Source organism: Orcinus orca, chromosome 14, assembly GCF_937001465.1.
Source record: "Orcinus orca chromosome 14, mOrcOrc1.1, whole genome shotgun sequence".
NCBI classification, from domain to species: domain Eukaryota; kingdom Metazoa; phylum Chordata; class Mammalia; order Artiodactyla; family Delphinidae; genus Orcinus; species Orcinus orca.
The window spans coordinates 65,080,002-65,103,997 of record NC_064572.1 but is presented as its reverse complement, the minus strand read 5'-3'; the positions used below and the strand labels follow the sequence as shown (position 1 = coordinate 65,103,997).

General features: G+C 40.8%; 1 protein-coding gene across 2 annotated transcripts in view; it reads right to left on the bottom strand.

The window, feature by feature from the left end:
* The window catches only part of CNNM2 (cyclin and CBS domain divalent metal cation transport mediator 2), a 144,259-nt gene that overhangs the window by 13,229 nt on the left and 107,034 nt on the right, over positions 1–23,996 (bottom strand). For both annotated transcript variants that reach the window (XM_004265902.3, XM_004265904.3), the window contains exons 2-5: positions 15,785–15,928; positions 12,927–13,064; positions 10,706–10,875; positions 810–903 (exon numbers count right to left, since the gene is read on the bottom strand). In XM_004265902.3, the coding sequence (XP_004265950.1) occupies positions 810–903; positions 10,706–10,875; positions 12,927–13,064; positions 15,785–15,928 (546 nt within the window). The remainder of the gene's footprint in view (positions 1–809; positions 904–10,705; positions 10,876–12,926; positions 13,065–15,784; positions 15,929–23,996) is intronic.

The following is a 23,996-nucleotide window of genomic DNA, read 5'->3' as shown; positions in this document are numbered from 1 at the left end:
AATGCAAATTAAAAAAAGTCCAAAAAAAAAATAAAAGTCCAGAATAGTTAACATCTAAAAGAGTCAACAGTTATCAAGTGATGGACGTGGAGCCACTGGAACCCCGGTCAGCACGGGCAGGCGTGTGACGGCCTCAGCCACCCTGGGAAACTGTGGGGCTGCAGCTATTAACGCCGACCCCGCCATTCTACTCCTACACATACACCCAACAGAAATGTCTTCACCAAAGGACGCGGACAGTGTGACAGACACACAATTCGGAGTAGTCCCCAAACAGGAAACTACCCCAGTGTCCATCTGCAGTGAAAAGAATAAATGCATTGCTGTATATTCATACCATGGAACACTGTACAGCAATGAGAAGAAACAGAGTATAAGCTCACACAGCAGTACAGATGAGTGTGACCAGGACAACACTGGGTAAAAGCCGCCAGACTCAATGCAATATGTCCTGTATAATTCCATTTACCTGAAGTTCAAAAAGAGGCAAAACTAGTCAATGCTTACAAGTCAAGACAGTGGTTACTTTGGGGAGATAGTGACTAAAGGGGAGGGTGGGGGGAGGGTTCTCTGGGGTTGGTGATGTGCTGTCTCTTGATCTGGGAGCTGGTTTACACAAGAGAGTTCAGTTTGTGAAAATTCATGGAGGTATATATGTATGATGTGAGCAGTATTTCTTGTATACATGATACACTTCAATAAAAAGTTCAAAAGTAAATAGGGTTAGCCAGCAGGTACAGAAAGATGACAATACAAGGGCATTACTTCCTAAAACCTAGCCCTGCCCTGAGGCTGAGAAGGAAACTCACCTGGGGAGGCTGTAAGGGCCATTACACCATAGTATGAAAAAGCACTGGCTTCAAACTTCATACCTTCTTTCCCAGCTTCTACTTCCACTTTCCCCTGTGAAAAGAAAAAAGGGAGCACGTTCAGTCCAATTACATGAATTTCTTTGCAAACTCTATGCAAGATTTAGTCCTTCCTCAGATTTTTGTCTAAACTCCTTTCCCAACAATCTCAAGGAAGTAAAAAAAAGCCTCAGATAATCTTTCCCACTTAGATGGAGGAGAGGGTTAATTCATCTTAAATATGAAAAATTGGATTTAGCTGGAGATGCAGAGGTGAAAGCAGTGTGATGTTTAATTTCCACGAGTCCACTCAATATTTCCCAGCATCCCAGTCCGTGGGTTGAGAGTCCTCCCAGTAAGTGAAAGATGGGGCTCTTTTTCCACCCATGGGACAAACGCTGAGAAGGTGCTCAGTGACGGTCACCCAAGCAGTTCCACGGGAGCCTGAGTCAGAGCAGAGTCAGGGTCAAGGGCCAACATGGTTTGTCACCATGAAACAGGGAGGACTAAACCGGCTCCCAGCGGCGGAACTCCCTCTTATCTCCCTAGCATGGGTCCTGACCAACTGAGCAGACACGTCGCAGGCCAATCCCTGGTCATCCAGACACTCCAGAGGCACTGGGACACCATGGTACTTCTCGGCAAAGCACCTTAAGTCATCTCGTTCCATCAGGACAAAACCTCTTCTAAGGTTCTCCCTTTTCTTTCCTTCCTCTAACTTGACTACAACGTCTTCCCTCTCATCATTTCCTCTGGGACACACTGTGCCTTATTCATCCCTCTAGCCTTACGGTTCACCATAATCCTTTTCCGGGCTATTGGAAAACCCTCATAAGCAAGTTGCATTCCAGATTTCCAAGTCAAGGATCAGAACAGCACTTGCTCACCTTGCCTATAATTATTGCCTCTCTAGTAGGAGGATACGTTTATGGTACATCCTTTACTATGGGTAAACAAAAATTAAGCTACCATTTATTGAAGAGAAACTGTGCTGACAATTCAGTGCTTATGAATCCATTTTAATGCTCACAACTCTAGGAAGCAGACACAATTACCACCCTCTTATAAATCAGGAGAGCAGGGCTCAGAAAGATGAAGTAACCGAAGAACAAACTCTTCACCAGGTGGCTACACTGTGCCACCTACGAATGCAAACTCCATCATTGTGATCACTCCCTATTATTCTATACCAAATTCCCAGTTATGGAAGCCCTTTCTCAAAACCCTTCTTCAGAAAACGATCTGTTGTCTCTCTTTTGGGTTTTCCTTCATTCAATGGAAAATATCAGTTTTATCAATCTCCAAGCAATTCTCTTGCTATAATATAAAATCAACCTGCAAACCAACAGGCACTAAAAACCCTGACCATGTAGGGTCCTCAGGAGAGGCTGTGCAGCCTTGTGAGAAGACAGCCCTTGCTCCTCCAAGAGCATACAATGCAGAAAAGGGGAGAGCACACAGTCCAGAAAAGGGGAGAGCACATGAAACTCAACGATGCAAGGCAATAAACAAAAATTCTTCCTGTTCTTGTATAAAGATAAATTTTATACAGGAAGGAAAACCTGAGGAGTAAGATTTGAGTCAAGGGAAGGGAACAGTGTTGAGGAAGGTCAGAGGTGGGTGACAGCAGACTTCCAGGCTCAGTGGGTTTGCCAGGAAAGACGGGGAGATGGGTTTGGAAAAGCAGTTTGGTGAGCAGGTCAGACTGCGGAGCTCCTTGAAGGATGGGCTAATGAGGTCAGGTTCTTGAGCAGAGGAATACAGTTTCAGGAAGATCAAGTCTAGACGTAAACGAGAGCAGTAACCACAGGACTGGAGAAAGATCACTATGAGAGGAGCTACGGATAAGGAATCAACATAATTTGGTGAAACCGTAAGGGAGAAAGAAGCGCAAGGAGGGGAGGGGCGTCAATAATCACAAGAGAAGTTTGCTCCGAGCGACTTGAAGAACGGGGACCCCATGAGTGGAGATGGAAATGTTGGGAAGGGGATGCATCAGTGATGGGGGCCAGGAAGAGGGGACGAATTCCCTCTAAGAAAACAAGACCTTTTGAAGAGTCCATCAAAAAGGCTGAAATGGAAGGACGAAGGTCAGGGAAAAGGTCAGAACTGGAGATGGGGGTCTGAGAGAGGAGAAGAGAAAATGAGGAATTACAGCCCTTGACTGGGAGTAGGAGGAGAAAAAGAAACAAATATGGGACCAAAGGGAAAACGGATATGAGTAGAACCGGACAACTGTTGTCACCACAGAAGCTGGGAGAGGGAAGTACCTCAGAGTAAAAGGATGGTCAGAGGGCCACTGAGGAGGGAGCCATTGTGGCCTCAGGGAGTCTTTTCCTGAAGAAATCAGACTGTGGAAGGGAAGGGAGGGCAAGAGGGACAAAGCACAGGCAGCAGGGCCGCAGGGGAGCTGGCAGCAGCCTTGGGGTCAAATGAGGCCTGTTTAGGATTAGGCAAATTGGGGCAGAAAGGGGGGAAAGTTAGTGGAGAGAGAAGGTGGGAACTCAGGGAGCAAAAGCCAAAAGCTGGTGGGAAAGAATGGGATGTAGGGTCCCTAAGAGAGGGGGGCAGGGACACAATATTCAGAGACGATGAGCAGCAGAAATGGAGGTGCCCGCTGTGTATACCTTCAGTTACTTATCCATTTCTTCATGGACTAATCCCTGATTTTGTATCAGAGAGCTAGGATGTACGTATACGCTAACTGAAAATGTCTGCCTCAGTGACTGTAAGCTCGAAAGTGTCTGTAGGACCATCATGTAACCTGCATTTCTACGCAGAAAATCAGGAGGAAGGATCAAATGCCGCAGAGCCTCGTATCGTTTCTATGGATCTCCTGTTGATCTGGATCCTTTAATTTTTTTTTTTTTTTTTTTTTTAAACAAGCTACAGGGCCTTCTGTGTTCCGTGTCCCTGCAAATGGGTGGCAGCTCTGGAACCTCTGTGCACCCTGGCCTCTCAAGAGACTCCCCCAGCAGCTGTGAGTCTGCAAATTCAATTAGGACAGCTGCTCGAAGATCTGCAGCCCCTCAGCTGATCTCTCCCTGCCCCCCAAGACAGGCCAGCAGGTGGTGGAGAGGATCCGCTATCTTTCTTCTGGAGTCCAGATCCATCAGATTACAGGCAGGCGTACTAGGTCAGTGGTTCCCAGCTGCTTGGATTCCAAGAACTAGGAAAATCCATCTTCCTTTCAGAAACAGAGAGAGGGTTGCCACATTTTTTATTTCATAAAATAAAGATATTTTTAAAACACAGCTACCTACTGCGACCATCATTCCACAAAAGCCCAGACATTTTAACCCCCAAAATATAGAAAATATATAATTTCAGAATAACAGGTCTTTAAGCCGAATACACACAGCTTTATGAAGAACTCACTGCAACTGTTTTTATTTTTCTCATTTTGCCTCAAACTGGCGAAAACTTTGCCAAGTATCAGCATTTAGGAACCACTGCACTAGACTAATTTTGCTGCAGTTGTAAAACTGCAGTAAAGGAGAGGAGACCTGTGGTTCCCTCAGTTCTAACATCCTGTGATTCTACAATTCCAAAAGTTTAAAAACTGCCCAGCCCTATCTCCTTCTCTAGAGGACTGAAGCTTTCCTGGTAGGCAAGTTTCAGAAACATCCAGTGAACACATTATTTTTTACTCATCTATGTGTGTCAGCGTCTCAAAGAAGTGACCATTTTCGAGTAAACCTACCAGTACACAAAGCAGGGCTACCCCATAAGGAAACGGCTTGCCTAGCCCAAGTTCAATCAGGTGTCTTCTCAGAAAATAGATTTCTTCCATATAGGGAAGGAGCTCCGTATCAATTTTACTTTTGAAACATTCACGAATTTGCTTTAGTCTAGTATATCACAAAAAAACAAAAAAAAAATCGAGACAGGACAGACTCCCAAAGGAAGCTAGGGCTTCATGTTGGTAAACTGACAAAACTGGAAGACAGCCTCACTGTCCCAGGCAAAGCTGGCTCCCCGAGTAAAGCTACTACTACAGAATCCTACCTTCCTTTGGAAAAAGGTATTAGACAACTCTTTTCAAAGTTTCTAAGCATCCACAAAGTACCCAGCAGTCACGTGCTGTACCTGGCCTCAAGGCAGAAGCCTAAGCGATCCTCGTTGGCACAAACTAGATCAAGCGCTCAGTGGAAGCCGTGGACTCAAGGCTGAAGACCCTCAGATCCCACACGCTGAGCATCTACTTGGTCTCCTGCTCACTCTGGAATTGAGTTCTTTTTTAATTTTGTTTTTGTTTTTTAAATCACCATCACAAAATAGGGTTTGACACCTAAAAGGAGGTAATGAAATGCCAGGGGCACAAGTGCTAGGTTGTGTTCACCAGCACTGCCCAGTAAGAGGGGGTGCACCACCCAGACATCCTCTAGCAACATTTTTCAATCTGCAGTCCACAGATGTAGTCCTAGGACTCAGCAAGTTTGCTTCATAAACACTTAAATTAAAAAAAAATTTTTTTTGACGGTCAAAAATTAATTTACATATATTTCAGGCTATCTGGTTGACCACCTTCTAACCAAGTGCTGCCACCAGATGTCAGTGGCAGCATTTGCCTTAGCGCTCAAATCTGTTAAGTTGTTCTTACTACGTGAATCATCGTGGCTAAGGCCTGCTACTCAACCAACTGGGAGCTTGTTAGAAATGAAGCATTTCGGACTCCACCCTAGACGTACTGAATCCCCAAGGGATTCCCAAGCACACTGAAGTGTGAGAAGCACTGAGCCAAAGAGAAAGGAACAGGGGAGGACTAAACATACAAATAATCCGGTCACACCCAGTGGAGGCCAAATAACAATACAACATACTGTACAAACATACAGAGTAGCTCAAACTGGGCACAGGGCTGGAGGGTGCCATCCTTGCCAGGCACATAGGGACCTAAGTGTGCTGAATGCAAGAGCCAGCGCCAGAGCTCCCTGCTACCGTCCTGCGACCAGTGGTACTTTCCTATCAGCCAAACAGTGTCATTTACACATTTAAAATACTAATTACAAACTTGTTTTCTTTATTGTTCTATGTAAGAGTTCTCAGCTCAAAGGGTTCAAAAGGAGCTCATGCTAGTTTTATATTTATACGTATTTAATTTTTTAAAAATAGAGGCAACACTAGGTATCTAAATAATTTTTTTCTGTAACATGGCTGTGTTATCTGTACACAACTCAAGAGTGAGGAAACATTATTCACTGGGACACGGAGACCCTGCAACTCAAAACTCCTTGAGAAGGTTTGGTATTGAAGGCTTCAATTCTCTCCCAATAACAAGTGAAATGATATTAAATATTGTCAAAGGCTGTTTAGTTCTAAGATGCTACCTGCCACCTCCACAAAAGAACAGATTTCACTCCGTAGGGAAAAACCCTTTCAAATCTATGTCAGAAGCCCTAAAGGAAAAGAGTGGATGGGGCAATTGAACAACAAAACATCTGGGGCATGAAATCAACAAAAATTAACCCCAGAAAAAAAAGCATCCCTCTTTCCATTGATTACATAATTGGTAAAGAAAAAAGCTATTCCTCTTGTTTTCTTATTATTCTTTATATTTACTAAAATCATAACCTAATTACATGTTGTGTAAGAACAATGATATTTTTTTTATCTGCTTAGACATTTTACTCCCCAAAGGACCAATAAATACTTCACTGTAAAATATCAACTATCTATATTAGAAAAATGGTTTATAATAGTTATAATTACAGGCACACTATCTTTTTTGACATATTTTTGTACATGCTTTCTACTTCTTTTATGACCACACTGAAATTTATTTCCACACTGAAATTTGATTAGCTTAGACATATGGACTATTTCTACTACTTTAATTATAATTGATAGATTTATTTGCTATAAATCTATTTGCATAAAAAGCTTTATAAAAAATGATTTCTTGAAATGCATGTATATGAGGGGTTTTATATATTTATTCCCAAAAGGAAGCTGCCAGTTTAAGCATGTGATTGGTTTACAGCACTTTTTCCTTTTTGTTCACTGTTCGTCATGGATTTTTACAAAGATTTTTTGTTTTTGGTTTGTTTTAGAAATCGAGAATGGATGCTTAATTTTGTCCTGATATCTATTGATTTAAGCATAGGGATTTTTTCCTTTACTGCTTCCCTAATTAACACGGCATATTTTAGTTTTGTTGTCCTTCTATTAAACTAGCCCTGAATACCTAAAATAATCCTAATTCAGTCACAGTCACAGTGAATAGCTCTTTCGGTCCATTATTGGTCTCTAACTGCTACCTTTTTATTTAGGAATTCTCCATCAATGTGGACAAGTGAGACTGGTCCAGAACATTATCAGACTTTAGACTAGGCCATACTGTCGTAAAGAATGCGTTTAACTATCAAATCATCTGGTTCTATTTGTACAATACAGAAATCGAGTTCTTTAGAGTCTCAATTTTTTTTTTTTTCCCAAGCAATTCCTTTGATTCTAGCTGCTTTTTTGGGGGGAAGGGAGAACTTCTAGTTTTCTTTTTTCTCTTATCACATTAATTATGCAAATAGAATAATGATTCTTTTTAATCTTTTAGAAGAACCAATCTTTATTTATGGGATGTAAAACGTTTTCATTTTAAAAGTTATTTTCATGACACTATTATTTAATTTGTTCTTTTTAGTTTGTTGCTTTGCTCTTTTTCTATTATAGAAAATCAGAGATATTTTTTTCTTATGTAAATACCTAGAGGAATAAAATTTTAAACTTTGACATACTGTGGATACGGTATTTATATTATTTAATAGTCTTTTATTCTATACCTTATGTATAAACCTTTGTAAGAGAATTGATTAGTTTTAAAATAGCTTAGTACTTTTCGATTATGCATTTTTATGTCTAATTTTATTTCATTATGATCTATGCAGGTAGTTTTATGAAATTTCTATCTTTCTGAATTTATTAGAATTTACATGTGACAGCGCAAATGACCAATTTTTATGAAGAAGTAACATAAAACTTTTTTTTTAAAGTGTATTTCCCTGGCTTTATATTTAATTTTCTTCAACTTGGTTAATTTTATTTACACAATTTAAAACTCTAACATTTTTTTTCTTGCTCTTTTATGATGGTGGAAAAAATTTTCCACCAAGATTATGTTCCTACCCATTCCTACTTTTATATGTGTATTCTGTTAAGTTATTAAAGACATGTAGAGCCAATAACGTTTTCTTTCACTATTTATTGTGCTTTTATCACAATACATTCTAGTTTAAAAATCTACTTTCTCAGATAAAACTTGAAAGTGCCTTTTTATTCATACGCAGTATGTGTCCCATAACCTATAGGATATTCTTTTAAGTAAGCTTACTTAAATGGTTTGCTTCGAATAAATTAGACTTTATTTCATCTAGGGTTTAAACTCAAAGTGATTGTTTCTAGTTATAATTGTATTCCAAACATCAATTACTTAATAAAAGAGTTTTTCTAGTGTCTGAAGACGGCAGCTCGCTGGCACTGGGGCCAGGAAGGGAAGCAGCTACAGCCGCTTTCCTCTGGTTTAATGCTCTTGAAATGCAGTAGAACATGCTCAATAACCTGGCATGAAATTCCAATGATGGATTAGTGATATTTTAGGGTGGAATAGACTCTGTAAATGGTGATGGCTATGCTAGACTGACAGGGTATTATGATATTTCATTTTGTCATACTCTGGGTACCTCAGGTAACTGCCTGGCCTTCAAGGACATGATTTTCACCAAACTCTACAGTCTGAATACCTCCATAAATCCTTGAAATCTTTATGAAAGTCCCATGATGGGGCTTCCCTGGTGGCGCAGTGGTTAAGAATCCACCTGCCAATGCAGGGGACACGAATTCGAGCCCTGGTCTGGGAAGACCCCACATGCTGCGGAGCAACTAAGCCCGTGTGCCACAACTACTGAGCCTGCGCTCTAGAGCCCGTGAGCCACAACTACTGAGCCCACGAGCCACAACTACTGAAGCCCACGCGCCTAGAGCCCATGCTCCGCAACAAGAGAAGCCACCGCAATGAGAAGCTCGCACACCACATGGAAGAGTAGCCCCCGCTTGCTGCAACTAGAGAAAGCCCGCACGCAGTAACTAAGATCCAACACAGCCAAAAATAAATAAATAAAATAAATATTAAAAAAAACTCCCATGACATCGTCAGTTCCAAGAACTTGTCACATTTGTAAAAATATTTAACATGACATAGGTATTCAAATATAGGTACATGGACATAAAAACCTTATCAAAAATATCTTTAAAGATTTACTTATAAAGTGACAAGAATTATGAAGTCCCTCTTCCATAAAATCTATTTTTAGATCCACCAGCCAGGAAATGGCTTTTTTACATACCAATAGAGCATTACTGAATCAGAATTCATAAACGCTAACTATATAAAAATTGACGATTGAAAGCCACAGAGTTTCTAATAGTACTGAAATTCACAATGTCAATCCTCAAAGTTCTAAATAAACTATCTTAAATGTCATTCAGTTTCTCTAGGTTTAAGGAATATTCACATCTAGATTTTAGGAGAAACATGAATGCCTTACTCCTTCGCTGTAGTAAATAAAATAAATTCCCAACCCCCTCAGAGTTTCAAGCTTGTCTATCCCCAGAGAAAAAGAAAAACAATTCAGGATTGAATGAGACTAAGGGTAGTAGAATAATCAGGGTACTGACTTAGAAAACCTGCAAACAGAAGTTTCCAAGAAACACTATATGAAAGCAGCATATACCTGGTTAATCCATAGACTTTTCTACAGTTCCTCACTTCTGCTTCCGGAATTCACTATACAGTCCAAACACAGGGCATGAACACAACACTTCCCAGACTTTCTAACATCTAGACATCTGATAAGAGTTATTTTCAGATAAAAAGAAACATCTTGATTCATTTAGATAATTGGGACTTGCTGGACTCAACGTAAATTGTAGCTGGGTCTACCAAGTGCTAATTATACTCTTATAAAGATCCCTCCAATTCTTACCTAGGAAGTAACCAAGAAACAGGAGAATGCTTAAGGGGCTAGTATTCTTATATTGAAATACACTCAGAATTCCTATAAAAGTAATTCTTCAATAAAGAGACCCAAGAAATCAATAAAACTAGCATGCTATTCATTGTACTATTCATCTTGGTCTCCAGGCCAAGAACTGTGCTCTACCACGTGAAACTGTGAGATAATAAGGGCCTCCTGTCAATCCAAGCACAAAAGCCCCTCTAGGGCCCTTAAGAGGGTTCAGAATGGATGGACCTTCTCACCTTATATAGTGGATTATGTTACAGTGAGAAGGAGGTAAGTTACCATTGCCATGAGACGCTGTGATTATCCCATCAGTTCCTCATTAAAACAGAAGCTGGTAGTAATCAGAAATAAAAACAATAATAAATGGATTATTTTGATGGCATTAAGGGAAGAGATCATAAGGCATCTCTAGGAAGCTGTGCAAGACCAAGTCCTAATGAGGGGCGGAAGAAATAAAAGATGATAAAAAGAAGACTCAAGGAACTCACAACACTTAAATTTCAAATGCCCAGCCAAGATTTAGACATGCACAGGTAATTCCCCAAACTCTTCAAAAAAAATACAAACACCTGAATTCACCCTTCTTCAAATGAATGCCTCAATGCCTCAGCAATCACTAAGTGCCCGTCTGTATTGGAAATTAAATGAATAACATTGCTTTATATTGAAATTGTTTGCAGATACGAAAACAGGGAGATGAAATTCTCCCACTGTAAGGCCACCCCAGAAGTTATTAAGTATGTTATATCCTTGACACCCATTCACCTATACCAAGTCTCCTCCAAACTGGAAGGGTGGGTACTCAATAAGATCAAACAACTGTTGATTAATTCTTCTGACCTGCAAAATGAGAACGAAGTAGTCTACAGGTTTGTTTCGCTGGTAGAGGTAGTATTCTGGGGCTTTCTTGTTCTTCTCATCATACTTCAGCTCCTGGATGACATTGGGGTGCTTTAGCAGCCTTAGAAGGATCTTCTCTGACATCTGGGATGGGCTAAATGCTTCTACTTCTATAGATATAAACACAACTTGATATTACACTTCAAATGGATGGAAAAAAATGATACTAGTGATTAAGGTGTTTAGAGAAAAGAATACTTGGAATTGAAGCGATAACAGTATGGATTAACAAGACTTCCGTTTGGTGATCCTCTGGGGGCAGATTACCTGGGAGAAATTAGAAAATGCTGAATTCTCACGTTTGTTGCTTTAAAACTTTTCATTTTCAACCTGTCATTGGTTTCAGTTCTCATAAAAATACCCTCATTTTCTGACTGACACAAAGGAAAAGCAACCAGAAGCAGGCTCCATGACTGCCAGGACGCCCTGCAACAGGCCACAAAAGACTGACTGTCCAACAACAGCCAAAGGAAGAAGCAAAGGTCAGGAAGCATCTAGGTGTGGGTTAGTACCAGGTGCACAGACGCAGTGCTCCACATCTCATTTTCCCATTCAACTACCCTGAGAAAGTCTGGGAACAAAGGAAGGTAGAGATTCAGAATAAAAGCAAGGCACGTGCACACATCAACATGCACTCCAACTTGCTAATTAAAAAAAAAAAGTAATGTTGATCTGAGTTTACAAAGATATTGATTTTATTAAAATAACAAAACCCAAAATTACTGACTTAAGGGTACCAGACTGAAAGTAGACTTTATGGTATCTCAGAGGCAGAGTGGGAGAACATTTAGTTTTAAATTGTGGTTCTTAAATGATGAACAATATTATCAGAAATAGAAAATAATAAGCAAGTTAAAGACATTGTTTATGTTTTAAAATTTTTTTAATTTTATATGTGCGATATAAATTCTGCATTAGCTTCTGTGACTTTTTTGTAATAACAAAATTAGACAGTACATTGTGGAAATTTTGGAAAACACAGAAAAAAATAAAGAAGAAAATAAAATCACCTATAAACCAACCACTCGTAACCATTCTGAGCAATTGGTGAGCATTTCTTTCTAATACCTCACCTAGGCATGTGTGCCGTGTACGTGTGTGTGTACACACAAAAACACAAGGATAATCTTGTGTACACACGGTTTTATACTGTTTCTTCTCACCTTACATTAAATTATGAGTATTTTCCCATGTCATAAATATTATATGGTGAGAGCATGTCCAGGTATCTGAAAACATGATCTTAAAGTGTACATAACATTCCATCACATGGCTGCCGTTAGCATTCTTTTCAAAATATCTTAAGTGTACTGCATTCAGTTGAAAGGCACAGGCTGCCCATCTTGGACACAGACGTCTTCTACAGGCCACTGGGTACTCTGATTTTCTCACACTTCCCCTGGCCAACAGAGCTCACCCTTCGCCTAGAGAGCCATCTGGGGATGTGAGCAGGGTCAGTCGGTCTCTCAAGTCCGTTCGACCTTGACCTCTCTGGAGCAGTCAGTGCTGGCTGGGTTGGTGGTTTTAATAATGTGAACACTTGCCTCCTGGAATGGGCCCAAGTTAACAATCTGATTTGAAGAGGCCATCAAGAAATCCATGTCAGAGTTCTGAGAATTTCTGATTTCATTAAAACCATAAAGGGTAAAGATTTTATTTTGAAAATTTATTGTTCTTCTTTGCAAATCATAGCACCTGTGTCACCACCGATGTCCAACTGTTCTTCTGAGGCAAGCTGAAGAGAGAACTACTCAACTGTCCGACACACAACGAGGTAGTGTCTGGTTTGCACTGTCCACCTGCTCCGCCAGCTGGCTCTCCCCTGGACTTAGCTGAAGCGGATGACCTGGCCTACTGTTCACATGCAGTGTGGCACTAACATTCATCCTTACCTTTCAGACCAATTTTAAGTTACTGGTCCACCCCTGGTAAATGTCTCAGAGGGTTCATGCCGACACTGAACATAGGAGAGGAGAGAATTTAAAAAGAAAAAAAACAAAACAAAACAAACAAAACAAAAAAACAAAAAACAAAACACAAAAGTGGCATTACTTATCACCCCATTTCCCAGTCTCCACCCCCAGCCCACCCCAGTCAGCGGTGGGTGAGAAACTCGCTCCAGGGTTGGCAGAGATTTCAAACTGTGATAAGCTGCACTTGCCTGTTGCTAGGAAACGGTGCATGGCCAGGAGAAGCTGTGGTGATATTTTAACCTTCATCTCGCTGTCGGTCTGCTTAAAGGCAGAAAAATCTTGCTTTCTTTCTCGATGGGCCACTTTCTTTTTCGTTCTGTTATCAGCTGAGGGAGAAATGGAAATACATTCCATTAGATTGGGGCTCTTTTCGAATGAAAATGACATAATATATGGAAAAGGCTAGGCTCTCTCTCCAGATGGTGGGCACGCTACATACAAGCACCACATGGAAAGGGGAAGGGAGAGAGAATCCTCATTAAATCAGTGCAGCACAGTCATGACTGTGACACAATCCAGAGTAAGAAATCACAGGCAACCTGATGAGGAGCAACTATCGACACACTTCGTGAGGATCTTCAGAGCCCTTTTAAGTACATTATTGGGCAGCTGGGGACAAGAATCCTCCCCTCGTGGAGCCTATACAACCACATAGCAACAGAGCCTGTAACCCGGAGTGCACACACGCTCCTGCTACTGAGGTTGCCACACCACAGTGAAGAACAATCATTACAGAAGACACAGGGAAGCACGTCCCTGCCTTTAAGAGGCTCCCAGCCTCTGCTGAAAGAGAACACACACACACACACACACACACACACACACACACACAATCTCAAGAAACAAACAAGAACACTTTCATGGAACAGTATTTTAATAATAATAACTGTTAGCTGCATTTCCACCCCAGACCATGAGATCCTCAAGGTCAACCAAATACAAAGGAAGTGATTCAGAATAGAGGTCAGCACACTTCCTCTGTGAAGGGCTAGACTGCAAATACTTCAGGCTCGCGGGCCATGTATGCTCTGTTGCAACTACTCAACCCTGCTGTTTAGCAAAAAGCAGCCATATGTAAATGAATTAGCGGGGCTGTGTTACAGTAAAACTTTATTACGGATATGAAATTTTAACTTCTTATCATTTTTGCATGTCACAAAATAAAATTATTATTCTGATTTTTTTCAACTGAAAAATGTAAAAAAAGAAAATTTAGCTTCTGGGTCATATAAAAACAGGTGGCATGCTCTTGAGGGCTGTAGTTGGCCAATCCTTGATCTAGAAGGCGTCTCATGCAAAACCTTTCTTCAAGTATTTTTCTGGACAAAGTAATGATCAAGAAAAAACTAGGTTAGAGACAAGATCCTAATTGCTTCCTTTTTTTCCCCCAAGAATCATGAGTCTTTACATTACCATTTCATGCCTAGGGCAAATCAGAGTGATTACTAACTAGGCTTGTCCTGGGGAGACGGTGAACACAACCTGTAATTTTCCTGTCTCAAATTATCTTTAGAATCAGGCAGCATAAATCAATGCAAGCATCCTAAATAATTTTCTAATGACAAAGGTAGTCATCATCCCTGATCTGAATCAAGAATATACCTGAACCACAAGTTCAGCATCTCATCTCAGGAAGCCATGTATGAAATCAGTCTCATCAAGGTTTAAAAGAAGTGAACTGAAGTGTAAACATAAAAGCTCGTAAATGTCTAGATTATCTTTCTTACAATGAGGATTACCCCTGGGGAAACGCATAAATATGCAGAGACACACTTGGTATTAAACAGTCACTATGAGGAAGGATGAAAAGAATGTAAACGCAATACTAACAATATTCTCTATTATGAAATCTCTGATTATTCTCCAAGAGTCAAAAGGATAAAACACATAGGAACTGGTGTTTTTTGTAAAGAACACTATACAGATGTGAGGAAAAAATAAGATACATTTTCAGAAGGAGGTCAAGAGCTAAACATAAAATGTATTTTTTTAAGGGTGCATGGAAGACTTTTTAAATTTTAAAATGAGGGACATTCCCTTCTAACGGGACTGAAAACAAATCATTCCGCTTTGAGCAAGGCTGGCTTTGTCCTGGGTGCTCCAGGCCATTTGAACAGTCCATTTCCCCCTCCAAGTCACGCTTTAAAAGCCAAACAGGACAAAAAGAGCCCAGATCCTCTTTCTCTATACCACCTTTGAGAGCCCCGAACATCTCAGGCCTTGGGCCACCTCTGGCATTAAGAAACTCTTGGAAGAGTCTTACTTTGCTAAGAGTAAGGCTGAGGAAGAGGGTTTAAGCTCCACAGTCCAACAGTTGTGGACTTTAATGAGACAAGATTCATGTTCAACACTCAGCCCAGAATCAAGCCGACTCCTGGGCAAACAGGTGTGGATACTTCCCTTCCCCTGCCCCGATCCAAGACCACCTCTCAAAAGGCAGAGAAGCACAGAACAAGAAAAACACAATTTTTATTGTGTACCCTAACCCGTCCTGCTTTCTCTATATTTACCCTGCTGCTCCACCACTGCCCCAGCAAAACTATGCCTGCAAACCTCACCTCTACCCTGGCCCATGGGTCCTGGAATAGAGACATTTCAACAGTTGCTATCCATCAATTTAACAATCCCCCCTCACTTTTTAAGTATTTGAATTATGACCATAGGTACAGACAGAAATTTATCTGAAAACAATTTGCCTAATTGTGTAAAATGAAAATTTAGTAAAGAACAAGTCTCCCTCCAGATGTAAAATAAATGTGAAAACCAGGAATGGAGTTTTCTGTTCAGGGCAAGCAATGCCCAAATCAACAGTTAGAAGCAGTTGGCTTTTCAAAAAAAACATGGCCAGTTGACACTACAGGACCTGCCTCTTCTTCCTCTCCGATGAAGTGACTGGAATATACTGGTAGGTGGTACCCAGCCTACACACACAGTGCATAATTAGAAACAGGCAGACAACAGCTGGAGAGATGTCAGATGACTCACAAACAACATGACAAATAAAAGCAAAGGTTTTGGAAAATTACACTCAGGCGATGGTACTCACTGTATAAATCTGTTTCATCTAGAATCTCAGATTTGATGATTTCTTCAATCACATCCTCTAACGTGACAATTCCCAGAACTTCATAAAATGGATCCCCCTCTCCCTCATTGTTTACTCGCTGCACAATAGCCAGGTGAGATTTACCTTTAAAGAAAAGAAAACAAAGAGGTGATTTTCAGAATTTCCTGAATGAAGTCTTATAAATGATGATGGTAAAAATAGCAGCGAACACAGATACAAGATTATCAAAGTCTATCTTTCAGCATTTAAAAATGGTTTGGAAATACGACAAACAAATGGAAAAGCTTCATGGGCCATAAAAAGTAAGACCAGTTAATCCAGAAGAGCATCATCGTCTACACACATGGTACCACCATGTTACCACTTGCTTCCTGATGGATTTGGTCTTCGGTTATGTCAGCTCTTCCTTTGTGACCTTTTAGCAACTGCTACTTTACTTTAGGAGAGTTCTCAAAGTGTGGTCTGTGGACCCCTAGGGGTGCCCAAGACCCTTTTAGGAGAGTCAGAAAGGTCAAACTATTTTCATTTAGAACACTAAAATGTTCCTGGAATTTTCCACTGTGTTGATATTTGCACCAATGGTGTAAAGTGCCAGAGCACAAATCGAGGCAGCGGTAGTGGTGGTCACTATGCTAGTGGTCACCGCCTTCTCCACACACACACAGAGGGGAAAAAATTAGTTCCTCTTAAGAATATCCCTTAAATTAGGAGTTTGGGATTAAAATATACACACTACCATATATAAAATAGATAGCCAACAAGGACCTACTGTATAGCACAGGGAACTATACTCAATATCTTGTAATAACCTATAATGGAAGAGAATTTTAAAAAGTATATAAATATATATATGTGTGTATATATATATATACATATATACATATATACATATATATGTAACTGAATCACTTTGCTGTACACCTTAAACTAACACAGCATTGTAAATCAACTATATTTCAATAAAAATTTTAAAATAAAATAATTCTTTTCAGACAACAACAACAAAAAGAATATCCTTGATGAAGCAGTAAAAGTTATAAGCTTCATTAAACCTTGATTCCCGGGACCTGTCTTTCAATACTGTATGTGACAAATTGCGAAGTACGGTAGAACACTTCTGTTGCATTCTCAAGTACGATAGTTGTTCTGAGGAAGAGGACTCAAATTGTTTTAAGGAAAATGACTCAACGCAAATTGTTTGAGTTGCAAGTTGGATCAGCCACTTTTTCCCACTGAACATCTTTTTTATTTGAAAGAATGGCTACCAAACAAACTATGATTATTTAGACTTGGATATTTGGCAGACATTTTCTTGAAAATGAACAAGATGAGCCTGTTACATTAAGGAAAACAACAGCAGTGTTTGCTGCCAAAGATAACATCTGAGCTTTCAAGGGAAAATTAGAATTTTGGGAAACTTGTATCCACCGCCATGAGCTTGAGAGCTTCTCAGTAAAGACTTTTCTGATGAGACAGGTGGTGCTATTAACAAATGAGATTTTGAAAGCACTGAACAATAAAATGTGTCAACATTTCAAAGATCTGCATAACTCTGTGAACAAGTATTTTCCAAATGACCATGGCCATGGTGTCACCAAATCACGCATGGGTAAATGATTTATTCAGAATGCAATACATAACAGTGGATTTTTAAAAACTTTTTATTTTGCAGTAATTTCAGATTTACAGAAAAGTTGCAAAGACAGTAGTGTCCCTGTATACCCTTTACTCAATTTCTCCCCCACTGATAACATCTTACTTTACCATGATATAGTCATCAAAACTAGAAACTGACATTGATATGGTAATATTCAGTAAATTCCAGATTTTATTTGGATTTCACCAGTTTTTCCATTAATGTTCTCTTTCTGTTCAAGTGTCCAATCCAGAGTACCGTGTTGCATTTAGCTGTCATGTCTTCCCAGGTTCCTCTGTTCTGTGACAGATTCCCAGTCCCCCCTCGTTTTTCATGAGCTTGACCATCAAGTAGCACTGGTCAGGTACTCTGCAGAATGACCTCTTATCTGGATATGTCTTTCTCACGATTAGACTGGGATTATGAGTTTTCTAGTTACATCACATCAGGGCTCACATGGCAGCCACATGACATCACAGGCGATGTTCACCTTCACCACTTGGTTAAGGTAGAGTTTCCCAGGTTTCTTCTCCACTACAAAGTTACTAATTTTTCCCTTTCCCTCATTCTACTTTTTGGAAGCAAGTCACTAGGTCTAGCCCACCCCCAGGGAGGGGTGAGTGGTAGGAATTAAGCTCTACCTCCTGGAGTCAGAGGGTAGCTACACACATTATTCAGAATTCTTCTGTAAGGAAGATTCCAGACCAAAAGATTTTAATGTAACAGTGCACCAAAAGTCCACTGGCATAGTTTCAGATTCTATATTGCAACTAACCTTTAAGAAACTATCACTTGGGGAGTTTGGGTATATTATCAAGGAAGAACATACACAATTATTCAAAAAGCCTATTAAAATACCCCTCCCTTTTCCAAATACATATTTGTGTGAGGCCAGATTTTCTTCACACACTTCAATTAAAACAGTATACAGCACAGACTGAATGCAGAAGAGAATCCAGCTGCCCTCTACTTAGCTAGATAATAAAGAGATACACATAAAGGTAAACAATGACACTATGTTTTGGAAAAAAGTTATTTTTAATAAAAATGTTGTTTATGTTAACATGTAATGGATTTATGATTGTCCCTTAAAAACGAATAAGTAAATGTTGAAAATTTCTCAGGTTTAATTTCAAATATAGTAAACATCAAAAAGATATAACCTACAAGGAAGAACACATGCTGTGAAGCTGACCAGTCCTGGATGTGAACTCCAGCACTGCCACTTTAGCCATCACCAGCAGTGTGGTCGTGAGCAAACTACCTAACTTTTCTGAGCCTCAGTCTCCTCTAAACCCAGGCTCATTCATGATAGTCGCTGCCACACAGGATTATCGTGAGTGTCAGAGATAATGTTGGTGCCTAGCAAAGACAGTGCCTGGGATCCACTGGGTGATCAATAAATGGTAGCTCCTATTAATTTATTAATATTCCTCCTCAATTCTAAGGCACCATCAACTTATTGCCAGCTTAGTAAGAAAAAAAAACCCTACTACACTAAATGTACACTGTGGTTAAAAGATGCATTTCAATTTCAGAAAGATCTTTTAAAATATTAAATTTATCTCAAACACCAATATTGGTTTTCCCAACCTAAGGCACGCAAGGCATCTGAAACTTATCCTTAGGTTACGCCAAGGAGACACGATATCTGGAAATTTCATGATCAGTTCACACGTATATTATTTTTTTTAATGTCAGGGTGAGGTTTTTGGGTTTTTGCGGGGGGGTGGGTGGGTGGAGTGAGGGGGTGTCCTTTAAATAAAGTTTACTTAAAACTTCAAACTGGGTGAGTTTGCTCAGACACAATCAGCCAGACAAACTAAAAATATCCTGAAGGCCAGGTCTGATCAAGTTCCCAGCACTTACTCAGAAACTGGCTTTGGTTCTGCAGAGCTTGTCCGCCCTTTTCCGCTCTGCCTCAGACCCCTTTATACGCAACAATGTCTGGAGGCCTAGAAGTTTAGATCTTAGACAATTAGGCCTCCTAACAATTTGCATCCTTAGCATGCTCACGCTCAAAGAATGAAAATATTTTGAGCAAATGAGATTAGCAGGGAAACTTATCAGCAATAGATATAAACACCGCATCAGCTCAAGTCGATTCTAGTCTAGTCAATTTGGTCCGGTCAGTTTCTCACATCTGCTTTCCCAAGGACCCAAACATAAGCAGTTAAAAATTCTTGGTGAATGCTGTCTGTCGAAAGTTAAATTCTTTTGCTATTCCCAGCTTGTGATCATTTAAAAGGAATTTTCCAAAGCAAGGTCTAATATTAGACTCAAAATGAAGTTTCCATTCCACTGAGGCGCTATTCTCACCAAAGTAACTACCGCATAATCAGATTGTCTTGGAGCAATTCGTTTAAATGCAGATGGACATACTTGAAATACCAGCTCAGCAGCACCAACAGATCTGACTGGAAAGAGCCTTACTCTCGGGGAAATTATTCATGTAAGGTAGGCTTCTGAGATTGAAAATTATTGAGTTTTCTTCCAAGCTCACTTGTTCCCTTTCACACCCCCACCTCCAATGTTGAAACTTCTTCATCTGCCCCAGAGCCACATATTTTTAGCTTTGGAATTCCTGGTGAGAAGTCTTGTTTTTTGAACCTTCTTCCCACTAAGCAGTACAAAAAAAAAAAATGATACCCCTCTTCCCTAATCATGCTTTTGGAGGACAACGATACAAGGTACCTCTTCCCCCACTTAACCATTCGCTGCAGGGAGTTCAGTCTTTGGCCTCATCTATGGAGCAATCAAAAAGAAGATGTAAACCTGTCAATACAGAAATTTTAAAAACTGAGCTCAAATAGCATCCTTTTGAACCTCAGTGTTGGAGGCATTAAGCCAGGATTGAAAGCAGCAAAGCAATTTTGGGGAAACTAATAAAAGGCATTTATAAACCAAAAACTAGAATTTTTTTGGATTCTTAACCTCCAAAGAATGAAAACACAGCAATCAGCACAATATGTAATTATAGGCATTAAGTAGCACTAAAACTTTTAAATATACATGGATCAAATAAACTTGATTAACTATATACAGAATAAAGCAGACATTAGGGCTTGGAGATAGCCCTTTTTTGCTAGCTGTAAGAGGTCTTGCAGTATTCATGTCATTTCCAACTGTCCTGAACTTTATACCCATAGCCTCTCTTCACGTAGTCTGGTCCTAGATCACTAAGGGATCACTAAGTCAGACCTAAGAGAATCTATGCAGGCCTCTCTTCAGAGTACAGGGCTCTATCAATATATTTCTATTCAAATTCAGTATCATAAGCAAGTTATTATGAAATAATCACCTAGATTTTAACTGCTACGTGCTCAAAACAGGGCACTTGCACAGATGAAATTACAAGAACATGTCTTCATTGTGAGGTATGCTAAGTAAAATCATCTACACAGTAAAACTGGGATCGAATTTCTGCCTCTGCCTGCTTTCACTGCTCCCTAAATCAAAGTATTGCCTATTCTCTCTGGAGAATCAGCCCAGAATGGTAGCAGGTTGCCACACTCCCATTTTTTAACCTTACCACGACGCTAGGCTCGAATTCTGAATGACAGATACCATTTGTATTTTGATAGAAATAATTAACTAGATAGTGATTAGGCTGGCAAAGGGTACCTTAACTGCCTGATGAAAATATGGACTCGTTGGCTATCATACAAGTTTGATGTCAATCAAGTGAAATGGAACAGTAGACAGAGTAAGTGAAATAGCTAAGGAAGAAAGCCAAGAGGGTAGATGAAGTAGAATGGAATTAGGAACAACTCGACACAGCTGCACTAATAACAAGTGACAGGCGGTAGTCCAAGAGACCTAACAATGCAAGCGCAAGGCAGACAGAGTCTTAAATGCCACTCGAACAGCAGGAGGAAAACAAACAGAAGATTCAGCCATGAGAAACTAAAGCCAAATGTCTTATATCTGCCATGGCTGCCGTGTCACACCACTGTAGGGGCACAGAATGCAAGGCCTAATGGTTCCCCTGAGGTTGTGCAGTGTCGTGGCCCCTCACTTAAAGAAGGGTAGGGCAAATGAAGCGTTTGACATGCCTTTGTTTTTAAACATTTCCCAGTTTATCTAACATAAGAATTATAATAACTCAATAAGTAAGAATTAATAGGGGCTTCCCTGGTGGCGCAGTGGTTGAGAGTCCGCCTGCCGATGCAGGGGATACGGGTTCGTGCCCCGGTCCGGGAAGATCCCACGTGCTGCGGAGCGGCTGGGCTCGTGAGCCATGGCCGCTGAGCCTGTGCTCCGCAACGGGAGAGGCCACAACAGTGAGAGGCCCGCGTACCGCAAAAAAAAAAAAAAAAAAGAAAGAAAAGAATTAATAAAGTTCCTTAGAGTGAGTTCTATGACAGGGGTCCCCAACCCCCGGGCCGAGGACAGGTACCGGGCCGCACGGCAGGAGGTGAGTGGCGAGCGAACAAAACTTCATCTGCCGCTCCCCATCGCTCGCATTACCGCCTGAACCATCCCCCCATCCCGCACCCCCGTCCGTGGAAAAACCGTCTTCCGCAGAACTGGTCCCTGGTGCCAAAAAAGTTGGGGACCGCTGTTCTATGGAACTAGTAATAAAAGAAAGAAATGCTCTGTAAATCAGAATTCAGGGCGCCCATCACTAAAACAAAACGGGATGGAGGATAGATTTGAATGGCCATACTTAAGATCTCCCAAGGAAACCAGTTTGCATATTAGTCATCAAGGAAGTCAATACACTTTAAATAGCATTAGAGTTAGATTTAGTCTGACTTACAAAAGTGAACAAACTGATCAATGAGCTAATGTTTATGAACATAATTTATAATCCAGAAAACACAATGCTATGTATGTATCAATGAACTATGGTCACACAAATCCATTCATTCACTCAGTAAACATTTACTGAATGCCTACTATGTGCCAGGCTCATACCTCAGGGAACAAAACAAATTCTGGCTTTCAAGGAACATTCTAGCAGGGGAGACAGACACTAAGGGAAAGAGATAGTATGAAAGCATGTCAGATTGTATAAAATGTGCTGTGGAGAACAAAAAAGCAGGGGCCGAATTATTTAATTTAGGCTGGCCAAGGGAAAGGGGACACTGAGCTGAAGGTCGTTAAACAGCCAAATGAAGTAAGTAAGGGGCTGGGGAAGATGTTTCAGGTGGAGGGAACAACGGAGCGCTGAAGAGGGGAGGCCTGGCGTGCTTGAGGAAAAGCAAGGACGCTGGTGTGGCTGGAACAGAGTGAGCAGGAGAGGAAGAATCAAAGATGGGGGTGGGGGTGGGCAGCAGGGGTGGTGGGCAGTGGGCAGATGTCACCATCACAAGGACTTTAGCTTTTACTCGGAGATGGGAAGTCCCTGGAGGGTTCTGAGCTGAAGAGTGACTTGATCTGTATTGTTTTGAAAGGATCACTGGCTGCTGTGGTGAGAAAAGTCCTGGCCGCTGGTGGGAGAAAGATGCAGCGGGAAAGGCAGAGACGGGGAAAAAGGAAACCCAATCAAGAAGTTATTTCATGACTTTTTTTTTCCTTAAATTCCATATATATGTGTTAGCATATGGTATTTGTCTCTCTCTTTCTGACTTCACTCTGTATGACAGACTCTAGGTCTATCCACCTCATTATAAATAGCTTAATTTCATTTCTTTTTATGGCTGAGTAATATTCCATTGTATATATGTGCCACATCTTCTTTATCCATTCATCCGATGATGGGCACTTAGGTTGCTTCCATGTCCTGGCTATTGTAAACAGAGCTGCAATGAACATTTTGGTACATGACTCTTTTTGAATTATAACTGATTCACTTTGTTATAAAGCAGAAACTAACACACCATTGTAAAGCAATTATACCCCAATAAAGATGGAAGGGAGGGAGGGAGGGAGGGAGGGAGGGAGGGAGGGAGGGAGGGAGGGAGGAAGGAAGGAAGGAAGGAAGGAAGGAAGGAAGGAAGGAAGGAAGGAAGGAAGGAAGGAAGGATGGAAGGAAGGAAGGAAGGGAGTTATTTCAGCAATCCCAGTGAGAGGAGAGAGTGACCGGAACCAGATGCTAACAGTGGAGGGGATGAGAAGTACTTAGATTCCAGGTATATATTTTAGAAGGAGCCAACAGGTTTGCTGATGGACTGAATGTAGGTGGGAGAGAAGGAGACAAGCCAAGGCTGACTCTAAGGTTTTGGGGCCTGAGCCGTGGAAAGGATAGAGTTGCCAAGAAGGACTGTGGGAGGTACACGTCTGGAAGGAAAAAATCAATTCAGTTTTAGACAGGTTAAGTTCAAGATGCCTACTAGACATCCTAGTGGAAATGTCAAACAGGCAGTTACATAGCTACGTCAGAACTCGAGAAAGAGAGAGCGAGCGAGACATGTGGGTTACAGATGAAGAGCGAGAACCCCCAGAGAAGAGAGGCTAGTGAAGCCAGACACTGGAGGAGATCACCGAGAGAGAGGGTGTGGGCAGAGAAAAGATCCCAGCACTGAGCCTGGGGCAGGCCAATGTCTCATAGGGCAGGAAGTGGAGATACAGCCAAAAAGGAGATTGAGAAGGAGGGGCCGGTGGAGTGAG